At 41.3% G+C, this 21,542-nt stretch overlaps 1 protein-coding gene and 1 pseudogene across 1 annotated transcript; one reads left to right on the forward strand and one right to left on the reverse strand.

The window, feature by feature from the left end:
* Window positions 1-6,012: 6,012 nt before the first annotated feature.
* Window positions 6,013-10,733, reverse strand: LOC100588045 (annotated as a pseudogene).
* Window positions 10,734-17,638: 6,905 nt separating this feature from the next.
* On the forward strand, window positions 17,639-18,532 carry LOC115838349 (transcription factor GATA-6-like). The gene is made up of 2 exons (XM_030827866.1): window positions 17,639-17,695; window positions 17,751-18,532. Exons 1-2 carry the CDS (start codon window positions 17,659-17,661, stop codon window positions 18,302-18,304), a joined length of 591 nt encoding a protein of 196 aa, XP_030683726.1. The 5' UTR covers window positions 17,639-17,658; the 3' UTR covers window positions 18,305-18,532.
* Window positions 18,533-21,542: the final 3,010 nt, after the last annotated feature.

A 21,542-nucleotide genomic window follows, 5' to 3' on the forward strand; every position in this document is an offset into this window, starting at 1 on the left:
ATAGCATTCATAGAAGATTAAATGAAATATAATATATGCAAAAGAGTACAATATGGTGCCTAATACATAGAAAACACTCCGTAAGTGTCAATCAATAACTCTTAGATGAACATAATACCAAGGCATTTTAGTGGAGGGATTGGTTACCGTGACTAGAAGGCTGAGGGACGGTGTCATGGAGAAGGTCCTATGTGAGAATGGAGAGTGGTTCTCTAGCCACTTCAGAGGAATGAAGGGCACAGAGGAGCACAGAACAGCATGTGCAAAGGCATGAGTCACAACATGACACGGGACTTTTGGGGAAAATGCCAAGTCATTACTGGAGCACAAGGTCCAGGAAAATTAGTCTAAGATCATATGAGAAGGTTCTTAGATGATCCATGCAAAGGAGGTTGTCTTTAATCTACAGATAAAAGAAATCACAGAAGTGTTTTTATATGGGAGTGGGGTTGGGGTGAGATGATCAGATCTGCATTTTAGAGAAACATGCAACAGTGTGGAGAATCAGTTGAAGAAAAAACTAGAAGCAGGATGGTGACATTAGATTTCTCTTCCTGTAACAGAAATCAAGGTATGGCCAGGCAGCACTTTGGGAAGCCAAAGTGGGTGGATTGCTTGAGCTTACCTCGAGCGGGTGGATTGCCCAGCCTGGGCTAGGCAACACGGCAAAAACCTTGTTTCTACAAAAAAAAAAAAAAAAATACAAAAATTAGCAGGGCATGGTGGTACATGCCTGTAGTCCCAGCTACTTGGGAGGTTGAGGTGGGAGGATCACCTAAGACCAGAAGGTGGAGGCTGCAGTGAGCTGTGGTTGCATCACTGCTGTCCAACCTGGGCAACAGAGTGAGAACCTGTCTGAAAAAGAAACGAGAAGAAAAAAACAGAAGAGAGGAGGAAGGGAAGAAGGAAGGAAGGAAGGAGAGAGAGAAGAGAGAAGGAGGGAGGGAGGGTGCGGGGGAGAAAGGAAAGGGAGGGAGGGAGGAAAGAAGGAAGGAAGGAAAGGAAGGAAGGGAGGAAGGAAGGAACGAGAAAGAGAAAAAGAGAAGAAAAAAGGAAGGAAAGAAAAGGAAGAGAGAAAGAAAGGAAGAGAGAGAGAGAAGGAGGAGGGAGAGAGAAAGGAGGGAGGGGGAGAGAGAAAGGAGGGAGGGGAGGGAGGAAGGAGAAAAAGAAAGAAAGAAAAAAGAAAGAGAAAGAGAAAGGAAGGAAGAAAGAGAAAAGGAAGGAAGGAGAGAGAGAGGGAAGGAAGGAAGGAAGGAAAGAAGGAGAAATCAAGGTATATTAGTCTCTAATCAGAAACCTTGAGTTAGTTTTTCCATTGTCTTCAGAATAAAGCCCAGGTACCTTGGCATAAGCTTCAAAGTCCTAACCACCTTGTCTCCACCTGTCTCACTTATCCCCTGCCCACCCCATGACCTCCACCCATACTTTACCTTGTGACAGTCCCTAAGCATGCCACACACAGTCACCTCTATGCTTCCTGCCATTTCCTCAGCTAGCAGTTATTTCTTCCTTTCATCTATCTTGAAAGTTCCTACTCATTCTTCAATGTCCCAGTCAAATCTCATCACCTCTGTGAAGGTCTCCATTATCCCACATAGGAGTTACTGATGTCTCCTGTTCCCTTCCTGGCCTATTATATGTCAGTTATGTATTTCTGAAGCTCCTTTTTACTTCTCATGTAAAAAGTATAAGCTTTTTTCTTTCAGAAAGCCTAAAGGAAGTATTTTGATGGCGTCACACTCCCTAAGTTTTAATAGAACAAAAAATTCTTTTCTCTCTGCTGTTAACACAATGGTGTTAAGAAATGTTCTGCTGTGAGGTTGTGGGTTCTTGGCTCCCTTTAGCTGGAAGGTGGGAGATTCATGCACAAAATCCTCGTTAGTGTTCATTCGAGCTGCCTAAGTAAATCCGGGGTGCACCGGTGGGACAACGGCTTCATTTGTCTTCCTATTTTGTGTTTTGTATAGAATACCATATCTGGCAAGACATGCCTTCTCAAACATAAGGAGATAATTGGTACTTTGAGGGAGAGGTTAAGCTTATTTATAATTGTCAGGAGTTTAAATATGCAGAAAAGAAAGAGCAGTCATAGCTTGCCTCTTTTGAAAAATGCCTTCAAACCAGGTCAGAACTCTCTGTCTAAGTCAGATATTTTGAACGATATTTAACTGAAGGTTAGATGTGGATCTTTTATTTTAAGTTTTGCTTTAAAATAGAAAACTATATGTTTATCAAGAAATTAATTTCTTCTTAAACTCCCCTTATTTGTAGCACTGTTGCTCACCAAAATCCCTTGTGATTAATCTGCTATCTAGATGATTCTATTTCCTATGCGGTGGTGATATTCAAGGCAGGGGATAGAAATGGCCTGGTCTTCTTTTTTTTTTTTTTTTTTTTTTTTTTGAGACAGAGTCTCGCTCTGTCACCCAGGCTGGAGTGCAGTGGCGCGATCTTGGCTCACTGCAACTGAAATGGCCTGGTCTTCTTGCTTATTTTCCTTATCTTGGCAGCACCTAGCACCTACTTTCCCTCCTTCCTTTGTGAAACCCGAAGCCTTTCTCCCCACTCTCCTAACTTTCATCTCATCTCTGGAGCCATTTCTGGTCATTCCCTGCTTCTGCTTCCTTCTCCTACATCCTAAATGTGGAAGTCCCTTATAGATGAGCCTTGGCTCCTGGGACATTCCTGTTCTCCCCTTTCCCCTTCAGAGAGCTCTTCCATTCCCGAGGCTACAGCTTCTTCTTCTGGCCTGTGATTCTTGGGCCTCTAGTCCTGCTTTTCTCCTGAGCTCTGCTCGCATATTTCCTCATGAATGTCTCCTCTGCTCCTCAAACTAAGTAAATGCAAACCCCCAAACATAACTTGTGTCCTAGCCACACCCAGACCAACTCCCTGTACTGTACCCATTGCCTTGTCTCTGCAGGAACATCACCCTTCTTCTAGGCACATGGTTGAAGCATATATTCTCATATAACTCATCTCTTGTTTCTATTCTATGAAACAGGTAATTAATCAGCTTCTATTTTATGACCTTCCCATAGCCATCACCTCAGATCAGACTAGGAGTTCCTCACTTTCCTAGATCACTCCAGCACCTCCCAGCTGCCCCCCTGAGTCCCAGAATCTCCTCTCCTGAGATTTCATCGCAATATTTCCATATCAATCCTCTTCCCTTCTCCACCTCCCAGTAATAAATGGGCACAGTACAGGGTTAGATGTCAGGTTTCAGTCGTGGTTCTAGCAGTTACGCACTGTGAACCTGTTTCCTTCTCTATGGAATGAGTAGATAATGTGTGTCTTCCAAATTATATGTAAGAATTAAGTAGAATCATCACAGTATGTAAAAGATTATGCATCAATTGCTTAATGCAGTATCTGGCACATATAAGGTGTTCATAATATGGGGTTTTCTTTGCTTTTTCTATTTTTTACTACATTCAATCTAAATTTGTTGACATAACTTTACTACCTTCCATAATTTTAAGGTGCCACCTACCTATTCAACAACAACTTTGTTCAGCCTTTTACTCATTAAAACAATATTTACTAAGCATTTGCTATGTGCCCAGTGCTCCAACCTTACTTCTATGTATAAATTGTAAATATCAGGGAGACTCCAAAACCCCCATCAGCCTCACTGAGTATCAGCCTTATTCTGTAGGTTTTCTTGGGTCTTTTATTAACAAAGTCAGTTATAAACCTCAAGAGTCTTTCTCCACCTACCCTTTGGTTGGGGTTTTGGTCCTTTGTTGACGGAAACTACCTTTTTTAGGAAGTCTAGCCCCAACCAAAAAGGCCTAGTCACCCTCTTTCTGAGAGGAAAGTCAGACATTGTAAACAGAAGTGAAAAACACCCTATCCCTCCCCCAGTTTTTCCCCAAATGCTTTCAGGGATGTACCTTGCAATATAGAGAAGATGCTTCCTTCCAACTTGCTTAAACTTGGTCCTCCAAATATTCACGTTCTTCAACATGTACCTGTCCAGACTTTCCACATTCAGCCTTTCTCATCCCATGCCTATAGAATTGCTGTACTGCTCAAACTGCTTTAGGACCTGTACCAGCTCTTCTTTAAAAGAATGGAGTATTCATAGTATATATCAACCTAAGGAAAGAAAAAATATTAGGAATGTTATTATTAAGAAGAAAAACATTAGAAATGAGAACAAAATTATATATTCTGGCAAGAAAGGAGCTGGCATTTGGTTTTAGAAGAAAAGAGGCATGAGTCATTGACTATCTCAACCATATATAAAAAGTCTGATAGTGAGTAAACCGGAGAAGCACAGAGGAGGAAAGAGCTTGATGAAACCAACTCCCCTCTTTTCGGGGTGAATCTCTAAGATCCTCTTTGATCTCAGCAGCCCCGTAGGCCCTGGTGTTTGCCTCCGACTTTCTCAGCTTTGAAGCCAGCCTACTTATTAATAGCCACTGTGCTGATTAAGAACTGCAGTACCGAGATGACAGAATCTTCTCTTTGTCTTTAGGGAAAGCATGCGTGATGAGTTTACCCTAGACATTCTGAAGACCTTGTCATTTTGAGACAAAGACTGACTTAACACCAAAGGTTGTAAGCTCTGTGTGATTCATTCATTCATCAGTAAATATTTATTGTATTGAGTTGCTACCATATGCCAGCCACCATGCTAAATGCTGAGGCTGTAGCAGTCAGCAAAATGAACACAGTCCCTACCTAGTGGAGCTTGGTCTAGTCACAGGGGTCAGCCAACTTTCTATAAAGGGCCAGATAACAAATGTTTCAGGGCTTTGTGAGCTATAAGGTCTCTATCAAGACTACTCAATACTGCCATTGTCATGAGAAAGCAATCACAGACAATAAGTAAATAAATGAGCACGGCTGTGTTCCAGTAAAACTTTATTTACAAAAACAAGCAGTGTCCCAAATTTGGTCTGCAGGCTGAAGTTTGTTGACCCCTGGTCTAACAGATGTGACACACCTAAATGTAAGTGAATATTTTGCATATTCTGTGTTGTCTCAATTCAGACCGTTTGGGTTGCAAGTGACAGAAAATCTAACCCAAACTGAAAAGTCCAAAGACAGGGCTAACTTTAGGTACAGATTGATAAAGGGCTTAGTTTATTTTTCTCCACTTCTCAATTCTTCCCCTGGATTGCCAAAACCCTCAGTTCACTTCTTACTCCATGAGAGCAAGATGGTTGTCACAATTCCAGAATGACATCCATGGGGAAAGTCCAGTGGATGAGAGAGTCTGCATCCTTTGACTGTCAGTGACTCTGGTTACATGGACTTGGATCGTGTTCCCAGGCCCTCAATAGTTATGGCTCCAGATAATGCGACGTGATGATTGCCTTAGGGTCCTGTCACATACTCTACCCCTGACCCTTGGGTGGGACAGAGAATGGGAGACGGGTAGATTCCAGTTACCAGAAAGCTGGTATAATGCTGGAGTAAATGCTGGAATGAATGCTGCTGAATAAAATCTCTGCTACATGTGTCTTGTGAAATTCTAAATGAGTACCTCCCAAGGCCACATTTATTAATAGGAGTTCTGTAATATGGTTTCAGCTTTTCCATCTCCATCAGGAAGTAAAGGGTACTGCTTATATGCAAAATACTGTCCAAAATTTTAATATTCACATGTGTTTATTTTACATCGCAACCGCAATCTTTTTTTTTCCTGTTATCACTATTTTTATTCAGTTTAGCCTATGCTAGAATATAAATACATAACAATATGTCCTTTCTTGTCATGGGTGGTCTTTTACATAACTAAAATTTGTGGCTAGCAGTTTATATAACAAAAGAAAAGCTAAATCTGTAAATTATCAGAAAAGAAGCAAGGATATAGGAAAAGAATATATTTTATATGAATTATAAACAATGAAAATCCATTACTTTCCTCTCAACCCAATTTTACAAAATAAAGTCAACATATATTATTCTGTGAGCTGCTAAGGGTACATAAACACTGTGGGTCATTCAAAAGACAACAGTCAAAGACAAAATGTTATCTTCATGTCATGTACTGTTCTTAGTTCTTTACTGGAGTTGAGCTTCCTTTCATAGTCTTCTTTAGGTGGTGGTAATTTGGCAAGATTTTCATCAAGAAATCCAGCTGTAGTGTCTGAGGCTGCGGTCGCTCAGGCTGCACCCAACGAAGGCAGTCTGCACCATAGATCACCGTATTCTCAGGGATGACTTCAAAAGTGTTTAGGTTGCAACAAGCGCCAGTGAGACAGCCACTTGTCAATATTACATTTCTGCCTACATACGCTTTTAATTCAATGACATTATTATCTCCCATCTTCATGGCTTGGGAATGACAGCCAACTTCAAACACATTATTGGTGCCAATGATCATAGGTTTTGGTTCTGGATCTCCAGTGTCAGGAGTGATACTATCGGAGGAAGCATTTATGATAAGGGCCTGTTCTTCTATCAGGTTCCCTTTGCCAATCACTATTGGCCTGGCTTCCGCCATAATTCATGCTTTAGGATGGATCACTGTCCGAGCTCCTCTTCTGAGTCTTCACCGCCATGGTACGGCCCCAGTGACAACCTCAATCTTATTCGGAATTTAAGTCTTTGATTCATGAACAAATTCAGACAGTTTATTAGTAATTTTCTGGTCTTTGACTATGTTATCCATTTTCTATCTTTTCTCTGTGTGTGAATCCTTAGAGGTAGACTTACCAGACCTTTGTTTTCTTTTTGGTGTCAGAGAATCTTTTGAACTACCTGAAGCTGGATTTAGAGCATCTAAACCTAATTAAAGTACTAGGTTTGAACCATTCATTCATGCTAAAGCCACCTTTTTCTCCACCGGATCAGAAAATGGTCCTGAAAATATAACCCTTTCCAGAAACTATTTCATGCCACCCTTCAGACAACAGAGGTCGGCAACTGCTTCCTGCACCAGCCACCCCCCTTGCCTTGGAGTCCCAGGCCTATTAAGCAGCAGGCTTCACTCCCTTGCTGTGGAATGGTTCCTATGAACAGGGAAGGGAGGACTCCTATTGTGCTGCATGCTTAGTTTAAGAGGACGCCAGTTAGAATGAAGAACCTGAAGAGGAAGTGATATTGAAGAAAGGGGGGAAATGAATATTTTTAAGATTGTTAAGAAAATTGCAGTTATTTTTACATTTTCACTGTATACTTCAGAATCAAAGTACATGAGCTCTGCAGCAGAGCACCTTTCTTAAGATGGAATTTTCTTGGCAGTTGCTGTGGCAACACATGATACTTTAACCCCAACAAAAATGGAATTTCTTAGAAGGTGGTACATTTTCTCACCTGTACTACAGCATTTTTTTGGCATCATCTTTTACTACTATTTCTTTCATTCCTATTTTTTTTTTTTTGATGGAGTCTTGCCCTGTTGCCAGGCTGGATTACGGTGGCACAATCTCGGCTTACTGCAACCTCCATCTCCTGGTTCAAGTGATTCTCCTGCCTCAGCCTCCCAAGTAACTGGCACTACAGGTGCACACCACCACGCCCGGCTAATTTTTGTATTTTTCATAGAGATGGGGTTTCACCATGTTGGCCAGGCTGGTCTCGATCTCCTGACCTCGTGATCTGCCCACCTCAGGCTCCCAAAGTGCTGGGATTACAGGCATGAGCCACCACACCCAGCCCTCATTCTTGTTCTTGAAACCAAAATATACTCATTCCCCTAAAAAGCCTATGCAAAAACGTTTGGCTGCATAAAGGCCCATCCCTCAGAAATATCCTCCACATTCCTGATAAAGAAACTGTGGTCTATATGCAATAGAATACTACTCAGCCACAAAAAGGAATGAATTAATGGCATTCAAAGCAACCTAAATAGAGTTGGAGACTATTATTCTAAGTGAAGTAACTCGGGAATGGAAAACTAAACATCATATGTTCTCACTCGTAAGTGGGAGCTAAGCTATGAGAATACAAAGGAAGAAGAATGACACAATGGACATTGGGGACTCAGGGAGAAAGGGTGGGAAGGGGGCAAGGAATAAAATACTATATCACTGGGTTCAGTATATACTGCTCAGGTGATGGGTGCACCAAATTTTCACACATCACCACTAAAGAACTTACTCATGTAACCAAATACCACCTGTTCCCCAAAAACCTTATGGAAATAAAAAATATATATATACATAAAAATATACATAGAGAGAGAGAGAGAGAGAGAGAAAGAGAGTGAAAGAGAGAATTAGAAAGATATATTTATTTTCTTGGCTCACTGCAACCTCCGCCACCTGGGTTCAAGCGATTCTCCTGCCTCAGCCTCCCTGAGTAGCTGGGACTACAAGCACTTGCCACGATGCCCAGCTAATTTGATTCTCCTGCCTCAGCCTCCGTGAGTAGCTGGGACTACAGGCACTTGCCACCATGCCCAGCTAATATATATATATATTTTTGTATTTTAAGTAGAGAAGAGTTTTCACCATGTTGGCTAGGCTGGTCGTGAACTCTTGACCTCAGGTAATCTGCCCACCTTGGCCTCCCAAAGTGCTGGGATTACAGGCATGAGCCACTGCTCCCGGCCAGTATTTAGTATTAAAAGCAAGACGAACATCTCTGTGATGTAGAAACAGAGCAGAATCCAAGTGGTGAGTGAGGCCACAGCTAATTATAGACTTAGAGTATATACTCTGATTTATTTAATAAAAATTTGAAAATAGACCAAATTACTCTATGATAAAAAAAATCTGTTACTATTGAGGATAAGGGTTAGTGTATGGAAAGGGGCAGGAGAAGTATCACTATTTTTAGTAATGTTCTATTTTCATACATGGTTATAAGCAAATAAATGTGTTTCATTAATCAAGCTGTCCATATTTAATCATTGTACTTTTCTGGATGTATGATATATGTCAATAAAATGTCTTAAATTGTATACAGCAAAAATAGACAAAACCACAAGAAGACATGTACAAATGTTAAACCTAGAGAGAAATTTGAATATAAGTCAGTCTCTGAATGACTGGTAGAACGAATAGGAAAATAATCAGGATGTAGAGGTTTGGAACAGCATGATTAGCAAAATCGACATATCTGTCTTTTAATATAGGCAGAAACATAGTTAGATAAAAAAAGGACTTGTCTCAGAGTATGATTTCTGAAAATGGTGGAATCGAGTTTGAATCTAGTAACTACATATAAACAAATGTCTTGAAACTCCTCTTATGTTAGCTAATTAAGAAATATTATTGTAATAGATATTAGAAAATATTTTATCAAATTGAGTGGGTTTCACACGCTAAGGAAATAATCTTACTCGCATTTGATAGTTCAATTACATACATATATACCTATAGGTAGTTTAAAATATTTCTAATAACCTTATATACCTTTAAAAAGCATTGATATCTGTTTGCACTACCTGGTCTATACAGTACACATACCAAACATGATTATAGCTCTTCTGCTATAAACTTCAAATGTCTGATTAATACAAAAATCTAGAATCAGAACTGTTGTTTGCAATTTTTTTTTAACCAAATAGAATATAGGAAAGATAGCTGCCAATATACCTGACACACTTAACTGTGAGTATGGTGGTAGCCTTTTTATTTTTATTTTTATTTGAGAGAGGATCTCACTTTGTCACCCAGGATGGAGTGCAGTCATGTGATCAGAGCTCGCTGAAGCCTTCACATACTGTGCTCAAGCGATTCTCCCATCTCAGCCTCCTGAGTAGCAGGGACTGCAGGTGCATGACACCATACTAGCTAATTTTTGTAGAGATGGGGTTTCACCATGTTGCCCTGGCTGATCTCCAACTCCTGGACCCAAGATATCTGACCACCTTGGCCTCCCAAAGTGCTGGGATTATAGTTTTGAGGCATCACAATCAGCCCAGCCTTAAAAAAGGCTGACTAGATATCTATATCTATGTATATCTATATCTATATGTAAAATAGACAAACATATGCGCTTATTATATAAAAAATATATATTATTAATATTATATAAAATATTTTTTCAAGGTAGAAATAGATAAAGAGGGTGCATGTAGAGCCTGGGTCATTGTGTAGTGAAGCTCAAGGCCTCTGAAGAAATGCCCCTTGCATCTTTTGTCTGGGCTAGAATCCAGGAAGGGAAAGCAGCAGATGCACCTGTTCCCAGGTTCTTGGCATCCTACAGAGAGAAATATGTTTGAGCTAGGGTAGCATTAAGCACCCTTGTTCTTACTCTCCTGTTTTATGTAGTGAGCAGAGACTAGCTTCATGAGAACAGACTGTGACAGTCAAGGCTGTCTGTTATTTTGTGCAGCATTAATTGAGAAATTTTAGCACCTGAAGACCTCTGGGCCATTTGAGGGTAGGTGCAGGGGAGGAAAGGGAAGTTTGCATCCCTCCTGCTGTGGAGAGGACCTGTGGGAAGCACAGACCTTGTCCTAACTGAAGGCAGACCCCCTTGCTAACCAGCTTCTCATCAGCCAACCCTGGATGAGTTTCCATGTGTATTTACTAAATAATCCTTATTGCTTTTCTTCATATGGGCAAAGTATGGTTTACAGGGAATATCGTTGCTTTGAACACCCATCGTGCAAACCCCTTTGTGTTGTGAGAAAACAGTCTTCCATATGTGTCTTACTGGGAAACACATCGGCAATTTCTATGTTTTTACTGCATCTATTTCATGCATATGGGAACTGAATAGTGCCCATCAAAGGCTCACCTGATGTTGGAAATTGATCTGAGAGCACCGAAGGACAGAATTCTTTCTTTGTTCCTGGGCAGTGGTGGTTGAGGGATCATTCTGTGGCAGCTACAGTGGCAATGATGGAGGCAGAATGGAGGGCTCAGTACCAAGACAAGGAGAGACTTGGCCTCACAATGGCAGCATTGCAGGGGTGCGCTCTACAGAGCATTTGCTCACATGGTTTTGGGCACTGTCTCTAACTACATTGCTTCCCCAATAGGTTGACCAATTCTAAATAACTCCTTTTCTCCTTAGAAAAGCAAACTTCCTTTGTATTACTTGCAATTGTAGATGACACCAATTGGCCAGTTATCATTCAAATTCTCTGTTAACTAATTCTGCCTTTTCCTAATGTATGCATCTTTCCCCTAAAAAATTGGACACTTTGTTGCTTACTCATTGTCTTTACACGTTTTAAAATGTTGCTTTATGCCCCCAATCCCTAACTACATTTTCGATGTTTTACAAGTGGAATCCATGTGTTCTTGATTTACATGAAGCTCAAAATAATGGTTATAGTAACTAGTACTTCAGAATCAAGCAACAAGCTCTTATTGAAAAATGACAGAACTATACATAGAGATGACAACATGGAGAGATATTTCCCGAGATCACAAAGTTATGGTATGGCAGAACTAGAACGTTGAGTAGATATTCTGTGTTCCCAATCATTATTTCTACCACCAGCTTTCTATTTTGATGTTAATAACGTTCTTATGTGGAAAACCCTACATATTTGCCAATGTTTAGTTCATTGACAAACAAATATAAAGAGCTTCAAGAACACTCTCATCTTTAAAAACTAAAATATCTATCATTGGCCATACAAAAAAACTGGTACTTGACATATACTGAGATCATTTTATTTTGTGCTAGACAAATGAAGTCATAGAACAGAATGTGCTTTAAATATTATGAATAGTGCTTGTGCACGCGTGCGCGTGTGTGTGTGTGTGTGTGTGTGTGTGTGTCTATAGATGCATATTAGGCCGCTGAAAAGTTTGATTATTCTTTCTAGGAGAGAGACTGCCAACTTTTGAACCTAATTAGAGCAAGCATATGGCTTCTTCATATTTTTATTAAGGCAAAGAGGGTCTAGTTAAACATAATTCAACTTATCGTGGAAATGCTATAAATTGCTGTGAAGTGAGTTGCTATGGCTTGTCGGAGCAAATATGTTGTACAAATCTTAGGGGAGAATTAGTGCTTACACATTAAAATCAAATCATCTTGCAGCACACTGAGAAAAAGGTTAGATTTTTAAAATAATTTCGAAGTCATGAAAAGAGCAAATATGCTCAACAAAGAACCTAGGAACCCTCAATGACCAAGTCCCCTTTTATATAGGTTGGTATCTGAATTAGAATCCCAGAATCTACAAATTCCTCTGGGTGTGGGTGCTGCATTTTGAGGATTTTATATCACTGCCATCACCAAGCTCTCTTTTGATATTCGCTTTAAGGAGAGAATTCACGGGAAACCAGAGAGCATAGACCAATGTAGATACCTATCTGGATAGACAGATACATCTCCATATCATTGACAGGATACCTTCTGGCCGAGTGTGAGTACAACCTATGGGTGTGGTTGCAGAGAACATGTGTTCCACCTGAATGGCAGATCAAGATTATTCCTTCTCATCTGCTGCAATGGCTCAATGTGTTAAGGAGAGGAGCGAGACAGCAAGAACTGCATTCATTCAGTCATACAGACCAAAAGGAGGAATGTCGCCCAGCCCTCTAAACTGACCCAGAACCCAGCTCCTGTCTCAACTGCTACCTCTACTACTTAGAAAGAAGGAACTCCACCAAAGCAAGGTTCTAAACAAATAGAATTTTATTGATCGTATACAAATAGATGAAGATGGACTTGGATGTTAAGAAAAATAACACTATACAAAATCAAGAGTAGACAGTCGCCCCTAGACTTAAATTACGAGTGTGTACATTAGACAATTTAATCCAATGTATCACGTAAAAACTTGAACAAACCTTTTGGCCTCTTCCATAAAATTCAGGGAAGCATGTCCTCCACAAAGCAGAACCCAAATATAAATAAAAGCCTGGCTTAAAATGAAAGGAAACCTTATAAATGAAAAGCCAGATGAGAGGCACTTAACTGAGAAGGAAAAGAAACTGAGTGGACAAAATAATTATGAGAAGATGAACCTTCAAATCAGAAAGAGGGAAAAAAGCTTATTTGATAATATGGGAACTCAAAAGAGAGTGAACACAAATGTGAAAATTCCAAGAGTACAGAAAAGTAGCATAACTAAATTAAGAGCATAAGAAAATGTACACAATTTTGAGTAATAAGAACAGAAATCAAAAATTAGAATTGTATGTTATATTTTAATAGAGTAACACTGAAGAATGAAAACAAGAAATAATATGATTAAATGTGAACATATGGAGAACAGAATAATATTTTTAAACTTTTTAGTTTCTAAGTTTATCTGAAATTTTAATTTTTGTTTCTTATGTAATACCACAGTTATTAGGAAGGTATTAGCTAATAACACTATTTTCAGTAATATTTTATAAGTATTTGTCCTAGGAAAATTTCTATTTTTAAAAAATGTATATTTAAAAATACATCAAATGTGTATATACATCAATCATATGTATCGATTTCTGTTTTTTGTAAATTGCAAATGAAATTTGTATTTTTGTGTTCCTGGAATAAAATAAACTTGAATGGATTGTAATATATTATTCATGCTGTAATTCAATGTATTTGAATACTTTAAGAATGTTACATTTATAGTTGAGATATTGACCTATAAATTTTCTTTCATATAATGATGCTGTGAGACAATCTAAGAATAATTAAAACTTTAAATTCATGTATTCCTACTTTTTTCTCTGTTCTCTAACTGTAATATATTTTAATTACAGATGGAGGAACAGATAGATGTTAGATAAATAGGTATATAATAGATAGATCATCCAAAATTATTATTCTTGTGGTTTTATGTAGTCAGTATTTACCTTTATTTTTCTACATGTTTATCCTTCCAATTTAGTTCATTACTTCCTGCACCTTTGATGTCATATATATAAACAGGAAATAACACATGGTGGCTGGGATGTAGAGAGAGCCACAGGACTTGTGAATAAAATCCACAGGCAAGGATGTGGCGATTCCTTTTGCAGTATTGGAGGGAAGGCCAAACGCTACGTTTGCTGTGGAAAAGAGTATGGTAGTTCCTCAAAAAATCAAAATGGTATTGCCCTATGATCCAGCAGTGCCACATCTCAGGATAGCAAAACAATTGAAAGCAGAGTCTTGAAAAAATATTTGCACATCCATATTTGCAGCAGCATTATTGGCAATAGCTAAAACATATAAGCAACTGAAGTGTCCAACAACAGATGAATGGATAAGCAAAATATGATATACACATACAATGGAATATTATTCAGCCTTAAACATGAGGGAAATATTGTGACACATGTTGCAACTTGGATGAAACTTGAGGATATTATGCCAAGTGAAATAAGTTAGTCAGTGAAGGACAAATACAGTATAATTCCATTTGTATAAGGGATTTGAAGTGGACAGAATCCTAGAGATAGTACATTGATGGTTGCCAGAAGCTGGGGGGAGGAAGAAATGGGGAAGTATTGTTTAATGGGTATAGAGTTTCAGTTTTACAAGACGGAATGAGTTATGGAGATGGATGGTAGGGATGGTGCACAATGTTATGACTATAATTAGTACCACTGAACTGTGCACTGAAAATGGTTAACAGAGTAAATTTTATGTTATGTGTATATTACCACATTAAAAAAATAAAACACCTTAGGAACTTTTTCATGAAAGTGTCAACCTAAAATTCATTTTAATGCATGTGTTTATGCATAGATTTCTATTTTTCTCTTTTCTATTTATATTCCAAGTTAGAATATAATGCTAATCAAGCATAGTGGCTGTGTTTCTTGCTTCCTCTAGTCTGTAGGTAGCATACAAATGTAATCAACTGCTTATTAATGTTACATCTATTTATTTTCTGCCTTACACCAAGCTTGCGGGGTTATCTTAAATATAACATTTTTATACTTACATCTATGCAATACCCATTAGCTTCGTCTTCCTAAATCAGGGGAAATTGAGCCTCTGTAAGGTGGAATAACTTACTAAGATACAGAAGTCAGCATTAAAGTCTGTATACTTCAATATCCTGCCCTCTTTTCATTTGTCTTTACTGCCTTTTATGTATGTGTTAGATGTTCAATAAATTCCCTTTTTTAAACTGAATTTAAGCCGTGGAGCAGTGTTTTGTTGAAAAATAAATATGATATAGGACACTCTTTCTACCTTTCATTTATGATCCAGTTCATGAAAAAGAGAAATTCTTTCATTGTGCTAGAAACTTAAAATAATGAAAATGCCACTTTCTACATTAAACAGAAACTGAAGGGAATGAAGGTGAATTGCATGAGACATAGAAAACAAGTGGGAAAGAAATCTAGCATAATTTGCCCTTTGTGTACCTTTATTATTTAGCGTTCAAGTAAATGTTTCCCCCAAATATCTTCCCATCTTAATTCATGTCTATAAAGGAGACATTTATGTCTCACCTTGTCAAGAAGGGCAAACTCTAACATAAACATTTCCCAAAAATGCTTCCGGCATTTTTTGGGAAAGGAGATCGAGACCATCCTGGCCCACGTGGTGAAACCCCTTCTCTACTAAAATACAAAAAATTAGCTGGTCATGGTGGCATGCTCCTGTAATCCCAGCTACTCGGGAGGCTGAGGCAGGGGAATTGCTTGAACCTGGGAGGCAGAGGTTGCATTGAGCCAAGATCTCGCCACTGTGCTCCAGCCTGGCAACGGAGCAAGAATTCGTACCAAAAAAGAAAAAAAAAAAAAGAAAAAACACTTTAGATTTAAAGGAAAATTGACCAGAAAGTAATAAAAATTTCCATATACTCCCACACGGCTTCCTGTTTCTGCTAATACTAACATCTCTCACTAGTATAGTACATTTATTACAATAGATGACTCACTGAATTATAATTAATTAAAGCCCACAATCTACATTAGAGTTCATTCTTTGTGTTGTACACTCTACAGATTTTGACAAAGGCATATATAATATCATGTGTCCACCATTACAGTATCATACAGAATAGTTTTACTGCCCTGAAAATCTCCCATATTCTACCTACTCACCCACCCTCCCCCTTAACCTTGATCATTATACTGTCTCCAGAGCTTTGCTTCCTCAAGAATGTCATGTAGTTGAAATCATAGAGTGCTCTTATGGTTTGATAATTATTCTTTTTTTTTGACAGTCTTGCTCTGTCACCCAGGCTGCAGTGCAGTGGCATGATGTCCACTCATTGCAACCACCACCTTCCAGGTTCAAGAAATTCTCCTGCCTCAGCCTCCCAAGTAGCTGGCGTTACAAGGGCCCACCACGACAGAGCTAATTTTTGTGTTTTTAGTAGAGACAGGGTTTCGCCATGTTGGCCAGCCTGATCTCAAACTCCTGACCTCAGGTGATCTGCCTGCCTCGGCCTCCCAAAGTGGTGGAATTACAGGCGTGAGGCACTGTGCCGGCCTGATCGTTCGTTTTTATTGCTAAATAATACTCTATTGTACGGATGCGCTACGGTTTGTTTACTCACTTACCTATTTGGTTATTTCCAGATTCTGTATTATAAAGAAAGATGCTGTAAATATTCATGTGCAGGTTGTTTTGAGGACGTTTTTAAGTCATTTTAGCAAATGCCTCGGAGCATGACTGCAGGATAGTATGGTAAGGGTACGTTTATTCTTATAAGAAATTACCACATTGTCCTCCAAACTGGTTGTACCATTTTGCATTCCCACCAGCAATGAATGAGAGTTCCTCTTTTTGTACATCCTCACCAGGCATTTTAATAAAAGTGTCGTGGTAATTTATTGCTGCTGTAATTTGCAATTTCCTAATGACATAGGCTGTTGAACATTTTTATATACGTATTTTCCCTCTGTATATCTTATTTGGTGAGGTGTCTGGTCAGATGTTTTTGCTAATTTTTCAAAGGAGTGGTTGCCGCCGCGGCTTTTTGGACGGCAGGAGCGGCAGACTCGGCTGCCAGCTCTACCAGCGTCCCGGCTCGGGCAGCGCCGAGGGGCGCTCCTGGTCCAGCTCTCCCGGCTCAGGGGTTCCTTGCCTAGGCGCCTGCGCTCCGGGCTCCCCGCCTCGGCCGCTGCCGCCTGCCTGGAGCGGCGCTGTTAGGAAACTCCGGCATTCACAGGATGTCGAACGTTCCCAAAGTCTCACCCTACACAGTGGTGGAGTGAGAATTTGAGTCCTGGCCACTTGCTCTGAAGCTACCGACAATTCAGGGTGCTGTCCCCCGTGTCTGGGCTGGCTTGGTGGGTTGGGAATGGCGGAGGAATGGGACACTTATTTTGGTAGGTAAATGCGGTTCAGAAGAAAGCTCTTCGTCTTTCTCCAGGCCTGAGCAATCATTTTGGCGCAGGCAGTCCAGAGCAGAGCGCTTTGTGAGCCAGCTCTACAGGAGAAGTGCTGTAAGCCCCTTCCCACTAGATGGCAGCCCCTAAACCCACAGACAAATCCTGGAACCTCCCTGGTCCCCATCTTCCAGGGCTGGGCTGCAGCTAAGGAACTGCCGACGCACACCCGCCAGGCGTCCAGGGGTCGCCGCCCCATCCGAGGGTCAAGGGAAGCTCCTAGGCCCCTTGGGGGGCGGAGGCTGACAGGGAAACTCTGCTCCCCCGACTGTCGGAACCCGAGGGAGGAGTTGGCGCGAGCAGCCCCATCTGGGGCTCCCAGTCGGGGCCGCCCTCACCGCCTGCATCGCGGCGGCCGCCGGGAGGGGAGGGTAGAGGAGGGTTCGGTGAGCTGTGCGGGCGTGGTCCGGGGCCCCAAGGGCGGGGCAGGGCGGCAGTTACGCGGCGTGGACTACAAGTCCCAGCATGCCCGGCTGCGTGACGCGGCCCCCGCTGCCGCTTAAAGGCTATGGGAGCCGCCGCGGCTTTTCGGCGCCGCGGCTTTTTGGCGCTGCGGCTTTTCGCCTCTACCGGCGTCCCGGCTCACGCAGCGCCGAGGGGCGCTCCTGGTCCAGCTCTCCCGGCTTGGGGGTTCCTTGCCCAGGCGCCCGCGCCCCGGGTTCCCCGCCTCGATGGGAGAGGAGGAGGAGGGCGGTGGCGGGGGTGATGCCGCGGCCGCGGAGGCAGGCGCAGGGGCCGCGGCCAGCCGGGCGCTTGCAGCAATGCGGGTAGCTCCCGAAGTTCATCGGCAGCCTGCGGGGGCTGCGCACCAAGTGCGCTGTGTCCAAGGACCTCACCCAGCAGGATATACGGACCCTGGAGGTAAGGGGGTCGGGGACCCGGGCAGGGCTCGAGGAGCGGCCCGGACACCTCCCTCCAGGCCCCAGTTCACTCCTGGCCGAGTTGCATCCTTGAGCCCGCGTCGCCCCCTTGGAGGCTTCCCCTCCCTCCTGCACTCGCCGATGCGGCAGCCGGAGGACCCGGGACCAGCCCTCACCTTGGGCAGGATTTGTGGGGCGGGTGCGTGTTGGGAACTGGGATGGAGGCTCGAGGGGCTCGTGGGCGGGGTGGGCTGCGCGCGGACATCCCCTTCCCCACCCCGAATTTCCATCTGATCCAGCCCTCTCATCTTGTAGGTGAGGAAACGGAAGGCCTGAGGGAGAACTGACTTGCCAGGAACCCCTGTTAAGGAGAATTAACAAAGATTGGTTATTAAAGGAGCACTGAGTTGGGAGTCAGACCTGGAGGCCCACACCCTTGGTTAAGACATTATACCACCTTGAGTCTGGCCTGTTGACTGAGGGTGAGCCACCCCATCCTCGTCTGATTGTAGGGTCTTGACCTCAAGGGGTTTCCTGCAGGAAGAAGCAAATGGGTTTGCTTTCCTAGCCCTGTCCAGTGCCTTAGAGACCCTGAGGACTGGAGAGATTCTTGGAGAGCCATCTGGTGTATGTCACGGGTGGGCCTTTTTTGAAGGTCAGTCTGCCCAGTGGGCTGGCCCAGCCCCAATGAACTGTCTTGAATCTTTGGAGTTGTCTGTGTACTTTTAAGGGCTTCTCATCCTTGCACCAAAAGATCTCCTGGAAATTAGGTGGGAAAACCTTAACTTTTGTGGGGCCTTGTGTTTGTCTTAAAAGTTCATGCACATGGCCAGGTGTGGTGGCTCACACCTGTTATCCTGTCCTGGATCCCTTGAGTCAAGGAGTTTGAGACCAACCTGGACAATATGGTGAGACCCCGTCTCTACAAAAAATAAAATATTGGCCAGGGGTGGTTGTGCGCATCTGTAGTCCCAGCTACTACTGTGGCTGAGGCAGGAGGAGCACTTGAGCCTGCACTGAGCTGTGATCTCACCAGTGTACTCAAACCTGGGCCACAGAGCAAGACCTTGACTCAAAAAAAAAAAACAACCAACAAAAATTGTTGAAGATTTTGCATTCTGTCCCACTATCCATTGGTTTTCATGTCAAGATAATGTCAGAAATTCTTTACAATTGCCTCCAGAAGGAGTAGCCTTTTGATCTAGTGCACAGGTGTCCAGTGTTTTGGCTTCTCAGGGCCACATTGGAAGAAGAATGCTGCTGGGCCACACATAAAATACACTAATGCTAATGATAGCTGATGAGCTAAAAAAAAAAAAAAGTTTGTGCATAATTTTCATGATACCCACCACCACAGATAGGCGGAAAAGTCCTTGTAGTCAAAGGGTTGGACACGGCTGATCTAGTGTCTTGTCGTCCGTTTTGGCTTTCTCCCTGATTCCAGAATGCAGGTAGAGAGGTAGAGACGTGCTCTCAGGACAGCTGTTGAGATAAAAAAGTTCGTTTTCATTTATTCCCAAGCACAGCTGTTTGTCATTTGCATTGAAAAAGTCTCCATTCAAACTGCTGTCACATATAAAATCTATTTACATAAGTCCGTATTTTTCTGTTGTCTTGGCCTTTTTGGGCAGTAGTGTGTTTTAACCGAGCAAACTATCCTTCCAAATAATGAAGCTGAAGTCAGCCTACCTGCTTGCCATTTTTCTTCCCCTTCCATTTTTCTAACCTCAGGATACTTGTAAGAATGAATTAAGATTTGTGTTTAAGGCCGGGCACAGTGTCTCAGACCTGTAATTCGAGCACTTTGGGAGGCGGAGACGGACGTATCGCTTGAGTTCAGGAGTTCAAGACCAGCCTGGGCAACATACTGAGACTCTGTCTTGTATAATTAAATTAAAATTTAAAAAAAGAAGAGAAAAAGACTTGTGTTTAAAATTTAGAAAAAGGGGGAAAGTGTAATGCAAAATGTGGACTGTGCCAGTTATGATTGGGAAAAATAATTTTTCATACAGCATTATCTGTAGACTTGTATTAGCAGCATACTTGTCATAAGCGTTTTGCTTTCCTCAAATATGATGAGGTAAGCTACTTTAAAGTGTGGTGGGGCTTCCTTCCGCGTGGCTCCTGGAGGTGTTGAGTCCCAATTTAGCCAATTAATTTGGGTTTAGTTTCGATATGGATAAGGGAGACCAGCTTCATTCATGGTGCACACACAGTTTTGCCAATAAGGAAAAGAAAAAGCAACTTGAATGTTCCTACTCATTAGATGCTATCTGGAGAGCTCCTACCCCACCCCCACGAAGGCCCGGGCCCTTAAAAAGACTCAATGCAGCCTTTCTGTATCTCATACTGTATTCTGCAAGATGCTCCTGTGAAAGAAAGTTGTGCTGCATCAGCCATCTCCCTCCCGAAGATCCCTGCGGATGAGGATTTGTGTTTTAAAGGTTCTGAGAAGTCCTGCAACAGCAGTTCTCAAACTTATTTGTCCAGGGGATCTTTTCTTCCACTGAACGTAGCTGGGGAGACACGGCCTTAAGCCTTGAGTAGAGAAAGAGACAAGAAACTGTTGGCTCACTTACAACCAAGTGTTGTGTTTATCTTTTAGGTTTTTATGAAACTGAGGTGCTGTTCGAGGTTCTAAATCAAATTGGGTGGTTGAAGAGAGGCTGGTATCCCTGTAGACTTAGCCAGCCATGAGAGGTTGCCTTTTGTTGAAGGAGGTGTTTTACAAAGGGAAATAGGGTGTCTCCTGGGCATCACATTAGCACTTAAATACATGTGTCACTGAAATGAAATGAAATGATGAAATAATGAAATGAAATGATGAAATGAAGAAATGAAATGATGAAATGAAATGATAAAATGATGAAATGATGAGATGAAATGGTGAAATGATGAAATGAAATGAAATGTTGAAATGATGAGATGAAATGAAATGATGAAATGATGCAATGGAATGATGAAATGATGAAATGGTGAAATGAAATGAGGAAATGAAATGATGACGTGAAATGATGAAATGAAATGAAAAGATGAAATGATGAAATGAAGAAATGATATGAAATGATGAAATGAAATGATGGAATGAAGTGAAATGATGAAATGATGAAATAATGAAATGAAATGATGAAATGATGAATTGATGAAATGATGAAATGATGAGATGAAAAGATGAAATGAAGTGAAATGATTAAATGAAATGACGAGATGAAAACATGAAATGAAATGATGAGATGAAATGAAATCATGAGATGAAATGATGAGATGAAGTGAAATGATGAAATGAAATGATGAGATGAAATGAAATGGAATGATGAAATGATGAAATGGTGAAATGAATTGAGGAAATGAAATGAAATGAAATGAAGAGAAATGATGAAATGATGAAATAAGGAAATGATATGAAATGATGGAATGAAATGATGAAGTGAAATGATGAAATGAAGAGAAATGATGAAATGATGAAATAAGGAAATGATATGAAATGATGGAATGAAATGATGAAGTGAAATGATGAAATGAAATGAAATGG

The sequence above is a fragment of the Nomascus leucogenys genome, chromosome 14 (genome assembly GCF_006542625.1).
Source record: "Nomascus leucogenys isolate Asia chromosome 14, Asia_NLE_v1, whole genome shotgun sequence".
In the NCBI taxonomy this organism is placed as follows: Eukaryota; Metazoa; Chordata; class Mammalia; order Primates; family Hylobatidae; genus Nomascus; species Nomascus leucogenys.